The sequence below is a fragment of the Ictidomys tridecemlineatus genome, chromosome 5, assembly GCF_052094955.1.
Source record: "Ictidomys tridecemlineatus isolate mIctTri1 chromosome 5, mIctTri1.hap1, whole genome shotgun sequence".
Lineage (NCBI taxonomy): Eukaryota > Metazoa > Chordata > Mammalia > Rodentia > Sciuridae > Ictidomys > Ictidomys tridecemlineatus.
Genome location: NC_135481.1, coordinates 131,974,988 through 131,998,903, shown reverse-complemented (window position 1 = coordinate 131,998,903; position 23,916 = coordinate 131,974,988). Strand labels below are relative to the sequence as shown.

General features: G+C 45.1%; 1 protein-coding gene across 6 annotated transcripts in view; it reads right to left on the bottom strand.

Annotated features, from left to right (window-relative positions):
• The window catches only part of Cemip (cell migration inducing hyaluronidase 1), a 168,308-nt gene that overhangs the window by 34,340 nt on the left and 110,052 nt on the right, over window positions 1-23,916 (bottom strand). For all 6 annotated transcript variants that reach the window (XM_078051093.1, XM_078051096.1, XM_078051095.1 and 3 more), the window contains 3 exons: window positions 12,500-12,675; window positions 10,495-10,704; window positions 208-413 (listed from right to left, as the gene is read on the bottom strand). In XM_078051093.1, the coding sequence (XP_077907219.1) occupies window positions 208-413; window positions 10,495-10,704; window positions 12,500-12,675 (592 nt within the window). The remainder of the gene's footprint in view (window positions 1-207; window positions 414-10,494; window positions 10,705-12,499; window positions 12,676-23,916) is intronic.

The following is a 23,916-nucleotide window of genomic DNA, read 5'->3' as shown; positions in this document are numbered from 1 at the left end:
GACAAAACTGCATGAGGCAAGCTGAGCAGAAAGAAAGAAGGGAGAAGACACATTCCTCCTCCCCTCCAGGTTCTCAGTAGAAGTCAATTAAGGTCTGCTCAGAAGCCCTGAGGTGGGGAAATCAAGTGCTAAGCAGAAAGTGGAGGGAGCAGGTGTCACCGAGGGCGGCACAGGCCCCAGTGTGGCAGGAGCAAGGGAGACACTCACTTGCAGTCCTGCCTGGGCTTGGGGATGTACCCTGGGTAGGAGTCCTCCGTGATTGTCTTGCACATCTTGCTGTCACGGTCAGAGGGAAGGAGGGTTCCAGACTTGACGAGGAGGCCAAGGCAGTGGTCAAAAGTGTTGCGTTCCTCTGGCCCATCTTCCGTGAAGAAGCAGTGGCCCAACGAATTATAGCCCACAACATCCTTGATCTGTAGGGGTTGAGGTGTGTGGAGGGGTTACTCAGCATCCAATTCTCATGTGCTCATGCATTTATTCAACAAAGGGTAAATATTATCAGCCATATACAGACCCCTATTGGGTGTTTGGAGGTGAATCTGATTCAAGTCCAGAGTTAGGAGAGGGAGGGGCAGAGGAATGAATAGTTTCCTCCAGCTCAGGTGTTAGAGGTGAGGCTCCATGAAATACAAAAGGGGAAAAAAATGTCAGAAGTGAGAAGGTGGGTCAAAAGGAGATCAGTCCTTGGAGCCTAGTCAGATGGGGACATGCTGAGGACACAGCTTGGTATGGAGGGATGCACAGAGGAGACCTCACTGGGTAGGGGGTGGGGAGGGGGCTTCCTCAGGGAGGCAGCAATGGAGCTGTACCAGGCTATTTATGAAGATCAAAGTTGATGCTTTTCACTGTGCCTGCACCCATGAACCCAAGCCAAGTTTTTAGCCCATGATACACCTTAAGCTACATCTGCAACTCCTGGGGTGAGAACCAGAAAGCATTGCTAACTCCAGCACTTCAGTTGCCTTCTTGGAATCACAGCTGAGGGCTAAGCAGAAGGAGCATTTGAATAGATGTGAGAGACCAGGCATGTGATCTTCACAGTATATCCAACAGCACAGGGATCTTAGACAAGTCTCCTGTCCCGTGTTCAATTACTTATCCCTCTACAAAATTTAGGGCTTGAACTTCATGATCTATGAGTCTCCTTTGGGATCAGAATCCCTGGACCCAGAAGGGTTTCTCAGAACTGGAAAGTTCTTAGAGGGCGCCTGGCCTGATCCCTAGTTCCCTGTCTAGTGCAGGACTCTGGTCTCAGCACTCCTAAGGAATGGGTATCTGCTTCTGCTCAAACACTCCAGAGATGGGATGCTTGCTGCCTCACGTGGTAGAGGGACAAAGGTAGATAACATCTCACTTATCTTGATTGAAGTCTTCCAACCTTATCCCCAGCCCTGGGTGCTGAGTGCGCTAGGGATTCATCCAATGAGGAAGTCCCTACTTTCCTATGACCTTGATTCAACCCACACCTGTGAACTCTACCACTGTGCCAGGCACTGGAAAAGTCAAACACAGTCCAGAGACCACTTCACTCAGCACATCCCAAGGGGCTGTTCTGCATATTGCAGGATGAGTAGCATCTCTGACCTCTACCCACCAGATGCCAATAGAGTCCCCTCAGTTGTGTCAATCAACAGTGTCTGGAAAAACCAAAACTGACTGCCAAATATTCCATTGGATGGGAGGAGGAGTGTGACAACATTGTCCCTTACTAAGAAGCATGGATCTAGGGTAAACACCCTAATTCCTCCTGAAGTCTTTCACAAGTCAGTTGCCTCTTTTCTAACTCCCAGCAGCCATTCTTTGAAGGCTGCCAAGCCAAACCTCTTCATGTCTGAGCACTGCACTGGCCTGCTATACCTTTTCATCTTGCTGTAATTTTATACAAACCTGCAAATAGATTTTTTTAAAGACATGAAGAAAATGAGGCCCAGAGAAGTTAAGTGATTTATGCAGGGTCACATCGCCCATGGGTGCAAAGCCACAGCTGAAAGCTTGGTTTTGAATTATGTCCATTCACTCCATAAGAAAGGATCCAAACACACAAGCCACCTTGTTCCAGGAAAATTCCCCATTCTTTTAAATAAGCATCCCTCCCTTAATCTTTGTTGATAGGCAAGGGTGTGATCTTGAATCCTATTCATTCCTTCAATAAGCATTTCATTCAATTTCAATGTCATCCAATGGGATTGCTTCCTTTTCTCCTAGTAAGCAATAAAAGTGTTATAAATAGCATGGAAAAAGAAGCTTGGGAGAAAAAGCAAGGAAACATGGGTTGCTCCTGTTGGCAGGGACATCTGAGGTCAAGTTTAATGCCTTCACTTCTTGGAGGAAGACACTAATGCTCAGAGAAGGGACATGGGGTATCTCAGGGAACTCAAAGTCCTCACAGTAGAGCAATGCTCAGACCCAGACCTTCCACCTCCTACCCGCTGCTCTTTTTAAATCCTACCTATCTTTGTGCCCTTACTATCTCTGTCCCATGTTGGGAAGTGCTTCTCTGAATGCAAGTGAATAATAAACTAGGTACAGACTTCTAACAAATACCCTGTGAAGGAATTCCCTCCAAGACCCCTGAGATGTGCTATGGAGAAGAAAAACCCTCACTGACTAGAGGGGAAAAAAATCACTATTATTTATTGGGTGTCAAATGTTTTGCACATGCTGTCTCATGTAAACCTTCTCACAACTACTATTTTACAAATGACACATTTTAACAAGGGGGCCTAAGACACTTCTTTCACAAGGACAGAATTGGGACTTGATTCCCCATCTGTGATGGCATGACTTGTGTGCTAAGTGATAATCAACAGCGCCAGCAAGGAAAGCTTCTCAACATGGGCTCCATTTCCTTCTTCTCAGCTGGGAGCTGAAGATGCAAGTCTACTCAGCCTCTAACTTGCTGTGTGACTTGCCTGAGTGTTCCTTACGTGCTAGGGGGACTTCTAAAGTTCTTTTTGGTTCTAACATTCTAGAATCATTCCTTCTTAGAACATTTCCCAGAATCAAATATTTAAACTGTGACATAGTTTGAGATGATTGGTGATGAAAGAAAGAAGAGACTACAGAAATCGTAGTTGAACAAACACAGTCCCTGTGTGCACTAACCAGAAGTAATATATAACTCCCTGCCATTCTCTTGTATTTTCCCTTTGTTCTTCTGAATGCTGAAGGCCAGAAATCATAAAAGCAATTCCTAAAAGCTGTTTTAAGCCTTCAGCTGTTGTTAGGTGCTCTCTAGGCAGGAGATTGTGAAGGAGGAAATTCCCAAGCTCTGCCTGACAACTGAAACCACCATGAGGGATGGCTTCCATCTCTGTAGTGGGGCTCTTGATTTTATCATCTGAATAAGGACACTGTTGAGAGACAGGGATGTGCTATGGGTAGGTGAGCTGGGCTGTTCTGCACAAGTCAGGACATAGAGTCACCCCAGTGGGAATGACTGCCATCAACTTGTATACTGTAAGAAAAAGAAACTGCTGATTAAAACAAATACAAAACCAGAAATTAATTCTACAGTTTGCCCTCTGCAGAATCCATATCCATGGATTCAATCAACTTCAGATCAAAACACTTTTTAAAAAACAATGGTGTCTGTACTGAATATGTACAAATTTTTCCTCCTTGTCATTAGTCCCTAAACAATACAGAAAAATGGCTATTTACATGGCATTTGCATGGTATGAGGTATTATGAGTAATCTAGAGATGATTTAAGGTATATGGGAGATTACATGTAGATTACATGCAAATACTCTGCCATTTATCTAAGGCCCTTGATCTCGGACAGTTTGGTACCCATGGGGGGGTCCTGGATGCTGATGAAGGAGTATGTTTGATTCTGCCTTCTAGGTTGCTTATGATATAATTTATATTAATGAGTAACTTAAGAATAACTACAGTCATGATAAAAACTGTAATTTCCAAGCTTCTGCCATTATCAAAAACATTTAGTTCTGAATTGCTGAAGAGAAGATTGCTTTGGAGTAGGGTGGTGGGTCATTTGTTTTGCAGTATCTTAATGAGTTTTAGAATATGCAAACAGATAGAATTTGAGAAAGGGAATGGAGAAGCAAAACACTCTGCCTAATAAGGTAAAGAATGAGTGTCTAGGGGAGGTAGGGAGAGGGCAGGACCAGGAGGAGGCAGCAAGAGCCCTACAAGGGGGAGAAGGGAGGGTGGCAGCCTGAAGGAAAACATTGGCCTGAAGAGAGGCTGCAAAACAAAAAAGGGGACCCAGAGACTCAGGAGGCTGAGGCAGGAGAGATGTGCTATGGTCACAAGTTGAAGACCAGGCTGGGCAACTTAGCAAGACCTTGTCTTCAAAAAACAAATAAATAAAAAGGGCTGGGGATGTAGCTCAGTGAGCACACTTGGGTTCAATCCCCAGTACAGAGAGAGAGAGAGAGAGAGAGAGAGAGAGAGAGAGAGAGAGAGAAGAGACAAAAAAGAAAGAAAAGAGGTTCCTATTATTCTATTTCTGACTGTTGGTTCCTACGCCAATTTGTAGTAGGTCCCTCCTCCCCCCCCCCCATTATCCCAATCTACCAAGGACCTTTGTTTGGGGAAAATCAAGGGCAAACATCTAAGTTCCACATTTGAACTCAGGTGGGAAGGAGAGAAAAGAACAAATACATGACATGAGTGAGATGATGAAATCAAGAAACTAGAAAAGGGAGAAATCCAGGAAAAATTAAAGCCTCTCCCACAATCCTCAAGAGTTTTGAGGTCATAGGCACGTGGGGCTCCAGCAGTCTTTAGTAGAATGGCAAAGGAAGGGTGTGTACCCGAAGATGTAGGAACTGACTGCTGTCCATATGCACAGTATCACTTGGAACTGTTTAGGTAACAACCCGCAAGGCCACATGTACAGCCTCTTGGGGACATCTTGGTTTCAAACAGCTGGCTGCTATTGGAAGCATATATGTCAAAGCATATATGTTTTGGGTAGTATACCAGGTGGGAAAGAAGAAAAGAATTTGTTTTCTTCTCCCATACACTCCTTCTTCTGCCTTAAAGAGAAAAGGAGGTGAAAATAAGCAGAACCCACACCAGAGTCTTTGCTGGCTTCTACAGAAGTCTTGGGATGGGTTCATAGTCTTCCAGGAAGGTATTAGGAAGGTGATTTCCCTGCACCCTGCTTAAGAACTCAGAATTATAGTAAGACACACTTCCACCCCCCAGTTATCCAGCCTGCAGCTAATGTTCAGTCAGCAGGTTGTACCCTTATCGGCAGCATCTACGAGCTTTGGCACTCATTGCTGCCTGTCAAAAAGGACACCACCAACCATGCCGTACCATGAGAAGTACTTCCCAAACTCTGTTCTACAAAGTGCCAATTTCGTGAGATGCAAAAGTGGCGTGAAAAAAAAAGGGTTCTGTGACTAGGTGAGCTCAGGCATCCCTAGAATAATCAGTTAGGCATGTGTGTTTACTGAAAACACTTACTATGGTAGCATGGAACAGGAATTTCCAAAATGGGGGAGGAGCACATGCATGTGGTGTTTGGCAAGAGCATTTCACTCAAAGGACACTCTTTTTTGGTAGGGATACTAACTACCCTCTCTGGGAACCAGTGATGGTCACACAGAGCAGTTAGATACAGAGCCACAAAGTGAAGATATTGTTTAATATCATTGCTCAGTATGTCAAAAATCTAAAAACCTTTTGAAGTTGATTCTATTGTTATTTTCAGTTTACAGAAGAGGAAACCATCAGTCTCTGTGACCCTATGCTCTTCAAACTCAAGGTTCTACTGACACTTGCAATAGCATTGAAAACGAGTACAGATATTCATGAGGTGAGAGAAGGGGCAGTGGATTTGTTAAGCTCAGTGGTGACACTTTTTTTTGGGGGGGGGGGTTGCTCCAAAAAAAATTGGGGATTTAACTCAAGGCCTTGCACATGCTAGGCAAGTGCTCTACTACTGAGTTACATCTCTAGCCCTTTATTTTTATTTTGAGACAAAGTCTTGCTAAGTTGCTGAAGCTACCCTTAAATTTGTGATCCTTCTGCCTCAACCTTCCAAGTTGCTGGGATTAGAGGAATAAACCACCATACCTGGCTCAATGGTAACCCCCTGGAGAGATACTGTTAAGCGCCATCACCAAGGTTCAGGGAAAGCAAAAGTTGAGAAGCCCACATTTTTGTTAATTAGCAGAAGAGTGAGAAACAGAATTGGCAGAAATGTCAATTTCTGACCACTCTTTGCAAAAGTTGGTGGTTAAGGAAAAGAAAGAACAAAGGTGGGCTGCCCAACGTGGGTACTGGATGAACAGAGCATGTTTAACAGGCAGAGAGGAGGAACCCACAAGTGAGGGGCTCCCAAGATCCCCTTGGGCATGAGTGTTAAGCACCTCTCAGATCTGCATAACTTAGAACCCCTTTTCTCTCTCTCTCTCTCTCTCTCTCTCTCTCTCTCTCTGTGTGTGTGTGTGTGTGTGTGTGTGTGTGTGTGATGCCAAGGATTGAACCCAGGGACACTTATATTCCCAGCCCTTTTTATTTTTTATTTTGAGTCAGGGTCTCCCTAACTTGCCTCAAACTTGTAATCCTTCTGCCTCAGCATTCCCAGGTTCTGGGGTTATAGGTGTGCACTACCGTGCTTGGCATGGAAACCCTCTTTCTGTGAGCCTGTGCCTATCCATTTTGGGATCCAGCCAGCCTCCAGAGCAGGGGAGATGTTAGGAAAAATGCTTCTGAGACACTACTGAGTGGCCTCTGCATTCCAGATCTGAACTGTGTCCTTGTATGTCTTTGGGTTCCTTCCATCCTGCCAGTTGAAAACATCTTCCCAGACATAGCAAGTCACTGGTAAATCCTTAAAGCCAAAACAAAGGAAAGAAATGCAAAATACCAATGGACAGTGTCCAGCTGCTGTGGCAGCATTCTGAGCGTGGAACTTCCTGCCCCCATAGGGAAGCATTTACAGACTGAGGTGCCAATCTGTAAAACCTCAGCTTTCATCCAGGGGTATGGCTGTGTTGCTTGTCTGGCTTAGAGAGTTAGAGGCCTGTACTTCATCTAGATTCTAAGCCATGATAATTTGGCTTCAGTTTGGAAAAGCTACAACAGGGCTATGACTCTAAATTCTACCTCATCAGCTTGGCTGTCGAGCATGGCTGAGCTGAGTGAGTCTAGATCCCTTTGTGGCCACAAGGCCAATGCTGCAGCTGGTATATTGGCCATCTGGCATCTGGGTGACACTGAGAGTTGACAGATGCTCCCTCTGGTCTGACAGCCAGCACCTCTGGGAGTCAGGCACGAGGAAGGCCTTGGTATTTAAGGTGGCAAGAATCCAAGAAGCTCAAGAAGCTGTCCAAGGCTCTGCTCCAGGAATCTACCTCTACTGTATGTGAGGCTAATGTATCTGGCTGGCCACCTTCACCTGCTGCCTCTGTCTTGCCTCAGGCATCTCTTGGTATCCTGGCCTAGATGCATTAACTCAGACTGCTGGAGAAAGGCCTGGGCTTCCTCTCCCTTGCATGTATCCCCTTTGAGATGTGCACCCTCAATGCTGCCCTGATGGGTGCCCCAAGGGCACAATGCCTTCAGCTCCACTCAGCACTCCTTGCCCTGTTCCCCCTGGTTTGCAGCTAAGACCCGGGCTCACTGCTCTGGGGAAAGTTTACTGTTATAACAGCCAAAAACATTTCACCTGCATTTTCTAACCAAACATCCCTGAGGAAGAGCCATGACATTCTTCATAACACATCTGAGGAACTGAAGACCAGGTTGATTCAATAGGTCATCCAAGGCCAGCCAGGTGGGTGAGCATAGCACAAGTCCACACCCAGGTGTGAGTGTATGCCTATGCCTGTGTGTGTGTGTGTGTGTGTGTGTATGTGTGTGTGTGTGTGTGTGTGTGTGTGCTCGTGTATGTGTGTGATTGCTTTGAAATTCAGAATAGCTCCCACTCCAACAGACTCTGAACTGTAATTATAGGCTTCTGGCACTCTTACTATTTTTCTCTGTTGTGAAGTTAAATGTAGGCAATTTGGCCTGAAATTAAGGAGAAAACTTTTAACATAAGTTCTTAGCACAAGTAAAGTTCTGGAGGCTCAAATGGGGCTTTTGAACCAAGGGGCACTTTACAACTAAGCTACTTCCCCAGCCCTTTTTGTTTTTGAGACAGGATCTCTCTAAGTGGCTTAGGCTGTGCTCCAACCTGGATCCTCCTGCCTCAGTCTCCCAAGTCAGGGGGATTACAGGCGTGTACTACCATGCATGGCTGTTACCTTTCTTACCATATTCTATGTTGTTCTTTTCACCACCATATTCTGACCTTGATTGGCAACCTGAGAGAATGCTTGAGTGTGTGTTTTTTTGTTTTTGTTTTTGTTTTTCCGGCAAATTACAGGGGGAACAGGGCAGATCCTGTGACTCTCCCAGAGCTAGATGGGAGTCTAGCACTGGTCTCCACTCTGCCTGTGTCTTCTGTTCCATCAGTCCTGGAAACAAGATCCTCCCCATTTTTCAGAAGAAGAAACAGGCATGGAGAGGTAAGACAACTGGTGCACAATCAGACAGCTCATCCATGGCAGAACATAGATTGGAACTCAGGGCATCTGGTTACAGAACCCAAGCTTATTGTTACTACCAAATTCCTGACATTCTGAATTTATTGTAAATCACGTTGTTGTCTCTCAGCATCAGCCAAAAACTTTTTTTTTTCTCCTTCTTCCTTGAGCCAGAAAAAAAGTCCCACATTTTGTAACAGCTGTGGCAGCACAGCCCTGCTACCACCTACTGAGAACATCTGGCCTGGTTTGGGACAAGCACTTCCAGTGAACTTGGCAGGCAGGGGTCTTGGGTCTTTCCTGTCACACTTGCATTTCATAGATCCTCACCACAGTCCTAAATGTTTGATGTCATTTTACCACTTGACTGAGGAAGAAACTGAAGTTCAGGGAGGTTAAGTAAATTGCCCAAGGTTTCACAGCTGGAAAATTGTGAATCAAACCCTGGAACCTGGGCCCTTGTAGACAGGGCTCAGCAAATCTTGCGGTCTCCTCTGCACTCAGTGGGGGGGTTTAAATCAGAGCATTGAGACCACAGAGACAACAGGCATTCTTTTATAACAGAAGAGCACACTGAATAGAACCGAAAGTAGCTCTTCAGTGACATGCTGACAGCTCTCCTCATCTTCCCCTCACCACACACCTCATGGTGAGAGTTATTTTGCTTGGTTTAAAGTAGGGGTCACAATCTCAATTGTCTACAGGGGCCAGCAGGCAGTGAGATAAGTGACAGCAACCCAGGGAATAGACAGTAGCAGGCCCAGTTGACACTGGAGAGTGTGCATGGGCTAGCCAGGCAGCTGCGACTGCTCCAACCCATGTTGTTCTACAGTAAGGAGGGACTGTTGCTGCCAACAGTCCTGTTTTTCAAGAGGAGCCAGAAATCCAGCTGTTCATGCAGAGTCTCAGCATTTAAATGATGGAAACAAATTCAAGTGCTCTTTAGACACCGTTTGATTTTTATAGTATTGAAAATTAAACACAGGGGTGCTTTACCCCTGAGCTACAACCCAGTTCCCTTTTAATTCTTTCTTTCTTCTTCTTCTTCTTTTTTTTTTTTTTTTTTTTAGCCAGGTGAGGTGGTGCACACCTGTAATCACAGAGGTTTGGGAGGTTGGGGCAGAAGGATCACAAGTTCAAAGCTAGCCTCAGCAACTTTACTAGGCCTTAAGCAACTTAGCCAGACCTTGCTCAAAAATAAAAAGGGCTGGGGATGTGGCTCAGTGGTTAAATGCCCCTGGGTTCAATCCCCTGTTTTGAGATAGGGTCTTGGTAAATTGCCCAAGCTGAGCTTGAACTTTGCAATCCTCCTGCCTTGGCCTCCTGAGTTTCTGGGATTACAGGTGTGTACCACCACACTCAGTTTTACACACTTTTTAAGTCAAATAAAACACATCTGGTCACTTGATTCAGCTTGCAGCATTCCTTTTTGTGACTTCCAGTTGTAAAGTTTATAGAGGATATAAGTAAAGTTATTTAGGATAGTTTATATGAGTATAAAATTATCAATTTAGTGTAAAAATTATTAGCAAATGTTTTTTTCAACATCCTATTAGGAAAAAAATCTGGCATCTGGATTTAGCCTGTGATAGGCTTGTAAAACTAGTTCATTTAGAGTAGGGCCAGTTTAGTGCACAAATTATCTGTGAAAAATCAAGATAAGCTTCTGGCATATATGCCAGTTTCCTGGTGAAGGTCTTTCTCACAGCACCAGATCTGAAAGATTCTTGGTGAAACAGAAAGAAAGGAGCCCATGGCTGCTACCACCTCCAGTCAGCCCAGCAGTTGTCACAGCCAAGATCTTGGCATAACACCCTGGTCTGCATTCATAGATCTGTCGTGCCACATCCCTGGATTTCATTCTCCTTCCTGTCTGGTGAGTGACCTGCTAGTAACTGATAAAATCTGAGCTAAGGATGGTTCAACCTCTAGTGGAGACTAAATGTCTAGATCCAAACATTCTTGCATGAGGTACTCACCAACAGGCCATTGGAGCCATGGACGGTGACACAGCGGGAGAAGGTGTGGTGAATGGAAAGATCCCTGATGTAGGTGGGTGGGTCATAGCCTCCTTTTTCATCCACATCTCCAGCCAGGTGGAAGTGAATCGGGTACTGACCCACCAGTTGCTGCCCCATGTGCTTTAGCTCCACGCCCTCCATGTGTGCTGCTTTAAACCCCAGTGCAAGCTGGAAGTGGAGAGGGAGAGGAAAGGGTGAGTCAGAAGAAGCCCTGAGGAGCTTCCAGACAATGCAAATGTCTAGTGACAAACCCTAGAGTGCTTTGTCAATTCCTGCCTGGGTAAGTCAAAGATGTTCTGTGCATATTGGTTAGGATGCCTGCCTCTTCTTACAGAAAGGGAGACAAGAAAGGCATTACTAATGATTGAGAATATTACAAAACAATGCACTGCTTGGATTTGAGAAGCCCTAAGGAGTTGTGCAATACCTGGGACTGCTCTGCTCTGCCTTTCCTTCCCTGCCTCCTGAGCCACCAAATATTATGAAAAAGGGATAATCCTGGGATATCCTGGTGGAGCTGGCAGATAGTATGCCCTACCAGTTTGGGGAATGAATATGGAGGACCATCGGGCGGGGTGGTAAGAGCCTCCCCATGCCCACCATTTGAGACCCTCTCCCAACAGAGAGGGTTGGGGATGTTGATTATGGAAACTTCATGGATCTCCCCCTTATTGGCATGTGGGGAGTAGTGGGAGCTCACATGCTCTCTTCACAGTATGCTCAGAGCCACTCAAGGGGAATCCCTTGACCACACAGATACCCAGAGTTCCAGAAGCTCATAGAGAGAGCACAGTCTGAAAGTGATTTCTCTCAGAAGTTGGGCTCAGCCAACTTCCAGGAAAGGAAGATAATTCTGACATGCCTACCATTTGTCCACAAAATAGGTGTCTACAGGTATCCCAACTCCAGTGGTGGATCCCTGGGAAAGCTGTGTTGAGAATGATCCTGAGGACTAGTTTGGGCTCAGTGGGCAAGAGTGCCCTGATCACTCAGAATCACTCTCAGTATTGGAAAAAGAGTTGCAGCAGCTTGAATAATAGACCTGCTATTTCTGCTGTGGTCTCACTAAAGAGTTTCCCACCCTGTCCCCAGAAAAGGACTGGAAATGCATAGAAGTAATGCTAAAAAGCACTATTAGCATTTAATGAATAGGAGCCAGTGATTCCAGAAATGCTGTAACATAGGCCTGCATGACACTGAATTGTCTCATGTAAAATACCAGCAGGGTCCCTCCCCATTGCCAACTCTAAGTTTCACTTCATTAGCCTCTTCAATTAGATACCAAAAATCTTATCCTTAAAGCACCTTCAAGAGAACCATCTTCACAAAACTCCAAGATAATACATGCTATCAACATTGGCATCGATGACCACAAGAAGAAATTTCCATATTTTGCACTATTTAATAGGCCCAGTAAAGGCATTTTGTATAGAGATGCAAAAGAAATTTCTCTTGATACTAGATCCTGAGCTCCAAGGAACGAGCACAACTTTTGTTTATTGCACAGTGAGAGCCCTGCAGCTCAGTAGGTCTGTCTGACCTTGGCTCTTTACCAGAAAATCTCAGCTATAATTGCTGCCACTTCTAGTTCCACTCCCCTGCTTATTGTTTTGTCTGTGCTGTAATGGATCTATTGTAACCATGACTTTTTTTCAGGACATGATCAGGTTAAATAACGAAGCTAGGAAGGCAGCAATGATGAGCAGGGAAAGCCGTGTTTCCTGTGGTCTCTAGGAGAGAACCATTCCCAAGGTGGCTCCAAAACCTGTCTGTTCTCCAGTACTGAAAGGTGCAACATCACAGCAGTGGAAAAGACATGAAACTTCTCCAACTCCCAGGAGCTGCACTTCCTTTGATTCTAATTCCTGTTTCTCCATCCCCTTCCAAAAAGTTTCTACCTATAGGCCAACACCTTGGAAATTCTCCTGGTGGGGTTGACAGCCTCAGCCAGGCAAAGCCATACCTTAATGTGGCCCCCAAAGGTATCAAAGTCAAAGAAGTTGCAGATGTGCTTGCTGTAGGGGTAGCATTTGTCCTCCATCTCTCCCATTACCACAATGTTCCGGCTCAGGAGCCCGACCTCTGCTCGCATGTCCACACCGTCCATCTCCTCCCCAATATGTAGGTACAACGGCTTTCCTAGGGCAGAAGGGGAGAAAGGGGACCAGCAGGTACTGAGTGTGTGCTTACTGGTTTCTGGGCCCCTTCCAGGTGCTCCATGACTGTAGCTTATTCATACCAGGCCATGGTGGTCCCCCAAGACCCCCAGTCCTGTTTTAAAGAAGAATGAAGCCCAGAGAGGTGAAGTCATGTACCCAAATATAGAGCAAAGATCGACAATTATATATGCTTAGTCCTGTCCATGGCTAATTGTTCCCTAATATTTATCCCCTTTTCTGTTTTTTAGTATTTGACTGTCCTGCATTTTAGCTGGCACATGGCTACCTATAGGAACTATATTTCCAAGACTCCCTGAAGTTAAGTGTGGCCACAGGATGTGAGGAGAAGTACCGAGTACAACTTCCAGGTTGCCCCCCAACTTGCTAGAAGGTACATGGGCCCTAATGGGCTATTGCCACCCAACTGATGAGAACCATGCCCTAGAGATAGCAGAACAAAAGAGAGAAGAAATCTAGTCTCTGGGTGATCCTACAAAGCTCACACCCTAGAAAGTGCCTACGAGCTGGGATTCTTAAGAAGACAGAAAAACTCTACTTAATTCCCCTGCTGTAGGGCAGTGCAAATCTGTATCCTGCCTTCCTCAACCTCACATAGGTATGGATCTATACCTTGATGTTGTAGAAAGAGCCACCTCCCAGCTTCTGTGCCAACCACATTGGGGTGCCACAGTGGCACTACATGAAATAGTGGAGATCTTCTACTTCACTCTGTACTGACCTAGTCTTCTCCCCTCCAGTCTTGGAGAGGATACTTTTTCCCTGTACTGCTGATCCTAGCCCTGCCTCCTCCCATAGTCTGAAGATCCTTATCTCCCCCAGTTCACCTCTTTAAGTAGCTTCATTTCTTTCTCCATTTGGGCTTCATATGCTCTATTCTCCAACTTCTCTAACAGACAGGAATGGGGATGTAGCTCAGTGGCAGAGCACTTGCTTCACATGCACAAGACCCTGGGTTCATCCCTGGTACTGCAACCACCACCACTACACCACCAATAACAACAACAAAAACAACTAAGAGACAAAAGACCTCACTAATATCCTTCCAGCAATTGTCAGTCTCTGTTCCTCTATGGCCAGAGTCCTTGAACTGATGGTCTGTATCTCCCCCACAGTTTTCTCTCTACTTTCTCCTACCACACCACTCATTCTCTTGCCAAATATACTGTTTCCCTCCATCTCCTCTTCTTTCATCTGTGTTGAAAATATATCTTTACTCATTATGTCCCACCATCCTATATAGAGGACATCTACAAAAACTTAAATTGAGCAATTTTATAGCTGTCCTGTAACATTTTATAGGTCTTGTAGAGTGGCAACAGTTCAAGCTTTGGAAGTGTCTTTAATTTGCAGCCCCAAATTCTTCCTCCACAACAATCCCAAATTCTTTTCTGGAATAAAGAGATGTTTAGCCTGGCTCTAAATTTGGCCCTTCACTAAGATTGCTGACCTGGCTTGTAGACACTTCATCTTCCATCTGAGGGTGTAATTACAAAAAGCAACAAGCTCTCATGTGAAGTCTCAGCCTGAACCATACCACCTACACCACTTGGCTTTCACTATGACCTTGACTGGAGCAAAGTAGCACTTGCCTCAGCCCAAGATACAGCCAGTGCCCACATGTGAAAGCCATGCTTATAATTAGCTATGAGCAGCACCCACCATGATGACCTTCCTGTGCTCCCTCAACCACAGGAAGAGCTGAGCCCTGCCCACCCCTTCACCTGGCACACATCCTATGCGCCTGTAGTATTGCTAAGGATGTGGATGGTTTTAGAATTCTGCAGACTCAGTGAGATGGTGGTTTCTTTGAACCATTTTAGTTCAAGATGTGAAATAGATGCATGATGAAACTCAGAAAATATCTCCATGACAGTTGGTATTAGTTTCCTATCACTGCTGTAATAAATTATCATAGATTTAGTAGCTTAAAACAACACAGATTTCTTACAGTTCTCAAGGTCAGAAGTCTAAAATGAGTCTGATGGGGTCAAAATCAAGGTGTTGGCAGGGCTGGTTGTTTGTGGAGGCTTCAGGGGGAAATCTGTTCTCTGCCTTTTTCATATTTTGGTGGCTGTCTGTACTCCTTCTTCACACACACATCACTCCTGTATTTGCTCTTGTCATCACATCATTTTCTTCCTTCTGGCCCTCCTTTGTCACTCTTATATAATGACACTTGTAATTACATTGGGCTACCCAGATAATCCAGGATAATCTCTTCCAGAAAGCCTTCATGTGATCCACTGGCAAAGTTCCTTGTGCTGTATGAGGCGACATTCATAGGTACTGAGGATTAGGATGAGAACATTCTGGGGACTATTATTTGGACTACCACAGAGTCGTTATTAAAAAAGAGTCTCAGGCCAAATGCAGTGGCACATGTCTATAATCCCAGCAACTCCTGAGTTTGAAGCAGGAGGATCACAAGTTCAAGGCTAGCCTCAGCAACTTAATGAAGTCCTAAGTAACTTAGTGAGACCCTATTTCAAAAAACAAAAACAAACAAAAACTAAAAGGTCTCAGGATGCAACTCAGTGGTTAAGTGACCCTGGCTGGGTTCAATCCCCAGTACCAATCAATCAATCAACCTCAGATAGTAAATCAAATTTTCTTTACTGTAACAAATACCTAAGATAATCATCTTAGAAAGAGGAAAGGTTTGTTTTGATTAAAAGTTACAGAGGTTTCAGTCCATGACCGATTAGCCCTGTTGATTTGGGCCTATGGTAGCACTGTACATCATGGTGGCACTGTGTAGCAAGGAAAACTGGCCAGGAATGAAACAGAGAAAGGATGACACCACAATCCCCTTGAGGTCATTACCCCCAGTTTCCTAAAACCTCCCATTAGGCCCCACCTCCTAAGGGTTCCAAACAACACCAAGTGGAAGACCAACCCTTCAACACCTGAGCTTTTGAGGGACATTAAAGATCCAAACTATAGTAGGCATTATAAAAATTAGCATCACAAAAAATCTATTTACTCTATCCCCTGAGACATCAGAGGTCAAAGGTCCCTGCCACCAAAGAGGTCAGGAGAGGACACCATGCATGGGGACTGGCAAGTGTTCTGTTCCACCAGGGTTTTGACTTCAAGAAAGAAGAGAGTTTGAAACAGGTTAGCTCTGCAGATTGCTGGCCCCGGTTCCTTCAGTACATCCCACTGCTACTACTGAGTCTGGGTCATGCAATCAGGTGTCTTATTTTTAAGGTCCAAAAGCAAGTTCCCTCTGGGCACCCCTGTGGAAGCCAGTCCTTCTTTCTATCCTGGTTTACCCTTGCCTGTGGGCTCTGTGGCTTCACAAGCACATCAGTTACAGGACCTTCCCAGGCATGGGGACAGAGTCTCTTCCAGAATGAGCTCTGCACTGGTTTCTGAATGACCACCAGCTTGGTAGAGCCTGACAGAAGGCTGTGCCTGGAGTGTGCCTGGAGCCTGGCGGATGGCTGATGAGGAGAGAGACAAGTCCAGCAGAGGATGTACCAAAAATCGGTTATAATTGTATTTAATCATGGAGAATCAAAATCAGAGAGCTTTCCACCATTTTTAAAACAACTTCCTAGTTTCCAATTTGAAGAAATGGAAGATCAGATGGTACTCAGGGCTTGGTTGAGAAAGTTTCCAGGAGTTTCTCTGAGCATCGCCAGTCAAGCTGTTCCTTGGAGTATCTGCTAATAAAGATCCTACATGAGGGGAGCCATGGTGTTTAGAATAACAGGATCTGCTGGAGAGTCCAGAGGAGAATGTATGGGATGTGACTGTCACCAGAGGACTGTTTCCTTTAACCACCAAACTCTGGCTCTGGAGCTAAGTGAGTGCTGTGAGCCTGGACCCTTCCCAGGGTCCAGGTCAAAGGTCTGTGCCCTGCCAAAGAGGTCAGGAGAGGACACCATACATGGGTACTGGCAGGCCTTCTGTTCCACCCGGGTTTTGACTTCAAGAAAGAAGAAAATTTGAAACAGGTTAGCTTCCATTCTGTGACTTAAAGACTAGGGCTCTCAAGGGTTAGACCTCTCTTTCTAGAACATCTATACTCCATGAATCCTTGATTCTGACTTTATCTCCAAGTACAGGTCCTCTCTTGTAGTGGTCATAAAAGAGCATTGTTGTGATTTCTCTTCAAGAATTCCTCCTGCAAAGAGTGTGGTGAGCAGACAGCCTCTGGATGCCATACCTTCAGGAATAGCTAATGTTTTCCCAGGGCCATGACCTCCTTGAGTTCTGTGCAATTACTGTACTCAGCAGACTACTGGAATCTTCACTCCTACAGCACTAGAGATACCTCCCCCAGGCAGTCTTTGCTCCAGAGCTCCCTGTTGAACTACCCTGGCTTTCTCAGAGCTGTCTCACAGTGTATTAAATACTTCATATTTAACCCCCCTTCTTTCCCTCTCTCCTTTCCCAGGTGTCAGAACTGCATTGTGTTCTGAAGTCTCCCTGTACCCGCTTCTGCTCCCTCTTCCCTTGAACTTAACATGCATCCTCCAATAAACCTCTTACACATCAAGTTCTGTCTCTCTCTCTCTCTCTGCTTGTCAGTGGAAGATCTTCAGGACCATTTGAAGGACCCTAGAATTTTAAGCACCTTCTTTTCTGCTGTTCTGGTCTCCCAAATTACCCCAGTTCAAAGCAGCCTTTTCAGATAAATAGGCTAGTAAAAATTGGCCCTTCTATTACAGAACTGGGGAATCTTTTCCTTGGGTTTCTGAGATCCTGGCATTCTAAATATGATGGCTTCACTCATGCAGGATCCAGAGTTTATTTTCTTTATTAGTCGACACTCCAAGAACAGCTTGACTGGCAATGCTCAGAGAAACTCCCAAAGACTTTCTCACCCAAGCAAGGTGACCTTGGGCTGTTCTTGGGGGTACAAAGAAAGAACAGGCTGCCAATGCCCTAGAAGCAGCATAACAACTGACCATAGCAAAGAATGAGCTCCAGGGTCCTGAGAGGCACAGCATAAAGCATACTTGCTATAGGGTCAACCCCACAAAGGGCTGAGTGTGTTGAGGGAAGGGGTTGCACAGAGAGCTACAGGCTAGATTCTGATAGCCAGGGACATGGGAAAGATCAGACAGCTTTAAGATCAGCTCCCTGCCTACCAGGCTGAGAGATTGTTAGGGTAAAACTTCCTGCTGCTTGTGGATTTGTCTCCCATACAACTTCTCCTTCAGCCTGACCAGATGGCATCCTTCCTTGTGAGTGTCTTTGCTATTTCACATCTCATCCACCTGGCTCCTTCTAACTGGGCCAAACTTTCTCCACCTTATGGGAAAGTGAAAGGGAGGTTTGTGGCTCTGGCGCCAGGCTGGGAGACAGCTCCTAGCTGTGAGTCCCTGAGCATATGATTTAAGCTCCCTGAACTTTGGGCTCTTCATCTGTAAAATGGAGATAATAATAGCACATATCTCAAAAGGTAGCTACGATTGTTAAGTGAGTTAATCCATGGTATGTGCTTAAAACAGCACATGGTAGGAAGCCAGTATGACAAAAATGACACATGCAGCTGTCTCTGGCATTGTCCCCAAGTTAAGGCTGAAAACCAGGCCTCCCACCACTAGTGTCAGCCTTAATGACAGGAGTTGATGGGTAATAGATTCGGTAGCTTTTTTTGTTCCATAGAGGAAGCTGGTCATGATACAGGAGTGACAGGTAGATGGAGGGACTGGGTTTATCTGACTCCTGAGAGGACCAAGAGTTGCATGAATATTTCAGACACACAGTTTTTTTTCCCCACTGCAGAGTCCCATGTTACATTCACAGACCACTCCCAGTCTGCTATCCCAAAGAAGTCATGTGCCTGGCTCCCCATCATCCCATCTTGTCTGGTCTCTACCCATCCTTTTCTTCTGAAAGCACTGATACCTGAAGGCTGACCAGGAACAAGCAGATATGGTCAAGTCAGAATTGTCCCAGATAATCCAGAAGGCTCATGAGTACCCTGGACAAGTAGGAAGGAGACCTGGGGAAAGAACTTTAAAAAACACTGGCCTTTTCTATATTAACTGACAGGTGCGACAGGTGCCCCATTCTACAATCACCAAGCCTTGTCTACATGTCAGGAACAGAAGTAGGCACCCTGAGGTTGAGAGGTAAACAGACACTAAGCACCTTCCAATGGGAGAAGCAGATGCATATACTTATTACATAGACCTGGTGGGACCCAGTGAGTCAGGGGAATCAGATGAGGTCTGCTCCTCCCAGACAACTGGATGCAAGGATGATTCCAGAGGGACTCAGACAGGAGGGTCTCAGAGAGGAAAAGTTAAACCAAAGAGTGCCTGGATACCCTCTGCCATCGTTCTCAGAGGGAGACAATGAGCATAGTGGCCTTTATGGAGGAAGCACAAAGTCGCACACATAGGCTTGGAACCTGAGTTTAAATCCTGACTCTGATGTTGACTTAGTTGTTCTACACTAGCATGACCCACAAGCACTTTTTCCCACGATGGTGTAGCCAATAAACCTATGTGGCTACTGAGCACTTGAAACCTGGCTACTGTGACTAAGGAACAGAATTTCAAATTTAATTTAACTTTGATTGAATTTAAATAGCCACTTGTGGCTGGTGGCCACCACACTGGAAAACCAGTCTCGACATTTTATTTCCATGGAACTCTGTTTCCCCATCTGTGCCATGACAAAAACAGTAGCCCTCACAGTATCAGGTTTTCAGAAAGAGAGAACAAGATGGTTCACATAAAGTGTTTGGAATATCATAGTCAATATACGCTCATTCTAATTATTAATAGTATTATGGAAAGGTGTGGGGAGTGTTTACAGGCAGAGTGGGAAGTGGCAATGAAAACAGGACAGAAAATTGAGAAGGTTTTCAACTGCCACAGCCACATCGAGGTGTTGGGAATCACACTGTGGTTAGCAAAGCTTTGAAATATATTTTTAGAAGATTCACACATTTTTATGACTTTGTTACCCCCATCTGTTTCCCATCACAAAACCCTTAAAATGAATTAAAGGGCTGTTTACTGGAATTTGGAGACTGAGAAAGGAGGATCCAGGAAGGATGTTTCCCTCTCTGTGGACTGGAAAGGTGGAATCTAAGCCTTGTGGTGGGGGCACAGGTCTGGAAAACACAGAAGCAGGTGGAGTCCTTGCTCCAGCAAAGGAGGGATGGAGAGCCAGAGAATGGGCTTAGAGCTGAAAAGGAGGAACATGAGCCTGCCCAGGACATCAGATGCAGACACACTGCTACCTGGGGCTTTTGTGACACTGCTCACCAGTTCTTCCATGGTCATCCCAAAGCTTCTGAGAAAAGTGGATGGTCTGCCCTTTTGAGGGAGCAACAGGTAGGCTGGGTGTGGGGCTGATACAGGTACTGCTATAAGAGGGGTCTAGAGGGTCCTGAAGGGAGTCCAACATTTTTCCACTTGTCCTTTCTTCCTTGATAGTCAGGGCCTGGAGTAGCCCCCATCACTTTCAATCCAACCTTAAGGGGCCTCAAAGGGCAGCTAGTCCTGCTGGTCAAACATTGTCAAGAGGAGCACCACTCAGCATCAATACCCAGACCTCTCTATAGGGTGAGCTAGACGTGCTCCATCGTCTCACAGGTTCCTCAATATCACGGTTAGCTTTGGCACCCACAGCTGCTAAGAGTGAGATTTCCCCTCCAGCTGTCAGGGTGCCCAACACAGCTACAAATCAGGGGGTGTCTGAACATACCTAGAGAACTTCTCCCAGGACCACTCTTCCATCCACCTCCATGCTGGCCAGGGCTCAAAGTCAGGCTTTCTACCCTCCTGGATAGCCACAGATGCTGTCCAGAGTCATGAGTAATGATATCAGCTCAAAGGTCTGAATACCACTCCTGTTGAGTCAGGGGGACATCTGACATCCCAGAAGCCTGCCCACAAAGCATTGTCCCCAGGTGACACAAAGTCATTGGTGAAGACCCTAGGGTCTAACAGTCACTAAAAACTTGCTTCTCTGAGTGCCTTCCTGTAGATGTGGACATGGGAAGGCCTTCCTTGCTAGTGGACATCTAATGGGCTTCTGGCCTTCCATGACTTCCTGTGGTCTCTCCTTGCTCTGCAGCCCTGTGAGCTCTCATGCTCTTTACTCTGGCTGCTCTTGGTCCTCCTTATAGTGGAATGCTCTCCACTCCCCAGCAAAAGTCTCACACTGTGTTCCTTTTGTCCGGACTCTTTCCTAGATACCTTCTACTCTTCCTCCAGCCCTAGTTCAATCGAATTCCTATGGGAAAGCTTCCATGCATGCTCTCACTTTGCCAAATTCCTCTCTCCTATACTCACAGTATCTCCCATCTTCTACTTTTGTAGCAGGTAGTTTCTTTTTATTGGAATGCTTCTTTGATGGATGTCTATTCTCCCTGCTGTTCTACAACTTCCCCAGGGCCAAGAACATGCTCATCTTGCTCACAATGGCATTTGAGAGTGTGATACATAATAGAAGCTCTTCAACTGCTTGTTGAGTAAAAGATGAAGTGCTCTTTCCCCTTCCTGTGTGTCCCTATGGAGGAAGAGCTAGGACACCTGCTCAACTGGGGGCAGAGGAAGAGTATGGCAGACACAATCACAAAATTGGCATCCATACCAATTGGCATCACAACAAGCAGGAAAATGACTGCAGGCCTGTGATAGCCCTTAAATGTTGGTTAATAATAATGATAGAAATAGTCTGATTCCTGTTATGGCTTGTGTCTGGAATGTCATCCCCACAAAAGCTCATGTGTTGAAGGCATGGTCCCCAATGCAGCAAAGTTCAGAGGTGGGACTTTTAGGTAACGATTGGATCACAAGGACTCTGACCTCATCAGTGGTCATTAACCCGTTTGAATGGATCACTAGGTAGTGGGACCTAGCTAGAGGAAGTAGGTCACTGAGGGTGTACCCTGGAAGGGTTTAGCCCCCTACTCTCTGCTTCTCAGTTGCCTTAAGCATAGCAGCTTTCCTCCACCATGCCCTTGTGCACCATGATGTTTCTGCCTTGGACCTGGTTGACCATAGAATGAATCTCTGAAATCATAAGCCAAAATAAACCTTTCCTCCTCTACATTGTTTCTTGTCAGGTGACACAAAGCTGCCTAAGCATACTTTCCTCTCTCTACACATTCTCTACCTGCATCTCCCCAAATAATAAAATGCAAAATACACAAGTTCAACCAGTAGCCTGCCAGCAATGCCCCTTCTTTTCTTCCCATCTCTAAGCTTAGTTGTCAAAAGATTGCACCTAATATTAATAATAACTGCAGCTAGCACTTATTGGCCACTACTGTGTGCCAGACTCATTTAAGTGCCTCAGGTATATAAACTTAAATCTTCACAATAATCTCATGAAGTAATTATGATCATTATCTCCATTTTACAGATGAGCAAACTGATGTCACATGGCTAATAATTGGCATTCCTGAAATTCTAATCATGGATACCTAGTTCCAGAGTCTGTGCTCATTATGATAGTCAGCAGTTAAAGCAAAAACAAACAAAAATGTTTTCACAGAATGTGACCAACATCATGTCCCCATCAATAAATAGCCACACAGAGAGCATCTCTGCATAAACTGCTTCTGGAACTGTTGTTCACTGTACAGTATCAATCATGGGACAACCCCTGGGGCAAATTCCTCAGAAGCTTAGAGCTAAGGGAAAGGTGGCTTCTTAGTTTTCTCCTTCCTTCCTCCTTCCTCCTTCCCTCCATCCCTCCCTCCCTCCCTCCCTTCCTTCCTTCTTTCTTTTGGCTGGGAGGTACTGGGGATTGAATTCAGGGGCACTCGACCTCTGAGCTACATCCCCAGCCCTATTTTGTATTTTTATTTAGAGACAGGGTCTCACTGAGTTGCTTAGTACCTCATTTTTTGCGGAGGCTGACTTTGAACTCACAATCCTCCTGCCTCAGTATCCTGAGCCGCTGGGATTATAGGCCTATACCATTGTGCTCGGCTTCAGGTCCTTTTCCTTTTATTAGATAATGATAGTTTAGTAATTTGTAGTTTCTCTACTTTGGATACTAGGAAAGTCAGAGGTCAGTTTTATAGCTTAAAACAGTATCTTCTGCTAATTTCAGTTTTCCCCACTTTTGCTGAATTTGTTCTCCTTCCACCAGACTTTTATTACTTAGATATGTGTCTTTCACTCTTTTTTTCTTCCTGGTTGTCAGGTTCATTTAGACTTGTGCTTATGATAAGATATTCCAAAGCTTTTCTCGAAGAATATAGGATTCAAATATTTAGAAAGCAGATTCTCATCTTGTCCAAGAACAAATGTGTAGTTAGCTCAGCCTCCACCCACTAGTGGCTGCCTTCTTCCCCTCTCTGTCCATACTTTCCAAGTTACTATCTCCCCCAAAATGATTACAACCTCACTTCGGCAGATTCTAGGATTTGTGCCCTGGGATCACAGCCATGGTGTTTGTGGAGGGCCTCAGTCACATGATACCCAGGTCCATTTCAGCCAAGAATAAAATAAAATAAAAAATCCATCACTCTTTCTCACCTTTTAAAAAATATGTTCCCTCAAATTCTGTCTCAAGCACATCTCAACCAGTCAAAAAGACTATGTTGAATTTAGTTTCTGTAGGCTTATTTCCAAAATAACATATATTTTGAATATAGTAGATATACCTTCTTGATCCATAGTCTTCCTCCTATTTCAAATTCAAATGCTTTCTCCGCCCCCATGCTATGATTCTGTATCATGTGATATTTTTAATGCCCAGTATCAATTTTCCTTTCTTCTGGTAGTACATCCTACTTTTCCTTTAGGGAATGACCCACCTCAACTTGGTGCCATCTGAAAAGGACTGTCAGTAAAGATTCCTGCCTCTCTTAGTCACAGGATGAGCACACCAGCCACCAACTGGTCAGACATTCTCTTCCTGGGAGGTGACTGTTGAGCACAGCATCCCAGGCACTAAGCAAGTTCCTCAAGACAGTGGTGCTCTGGAGATGCTTCTCTCTGGCTCCTTCTACCCAAGCTCCTGATTATTTGTCCTTTTTTTTTTTTTAGCACAGCTGTTTAGCTTCTAGTTTAGTTCTCTGAGCCAAATAGGACTTCAGTCAACTTCCTTTTTGTTTCACATAATCAAGTTGAATTCTGTTGCCTACAGCCAAAGAACCCTAATAGATAAAAACTCCCCCAACTAAGAATAACTGACCAAGATTACATTTGAAGTCTCTTTTTATCTCTAATAATCTGTGATTCCAGTAACCTCACATAACATAAAT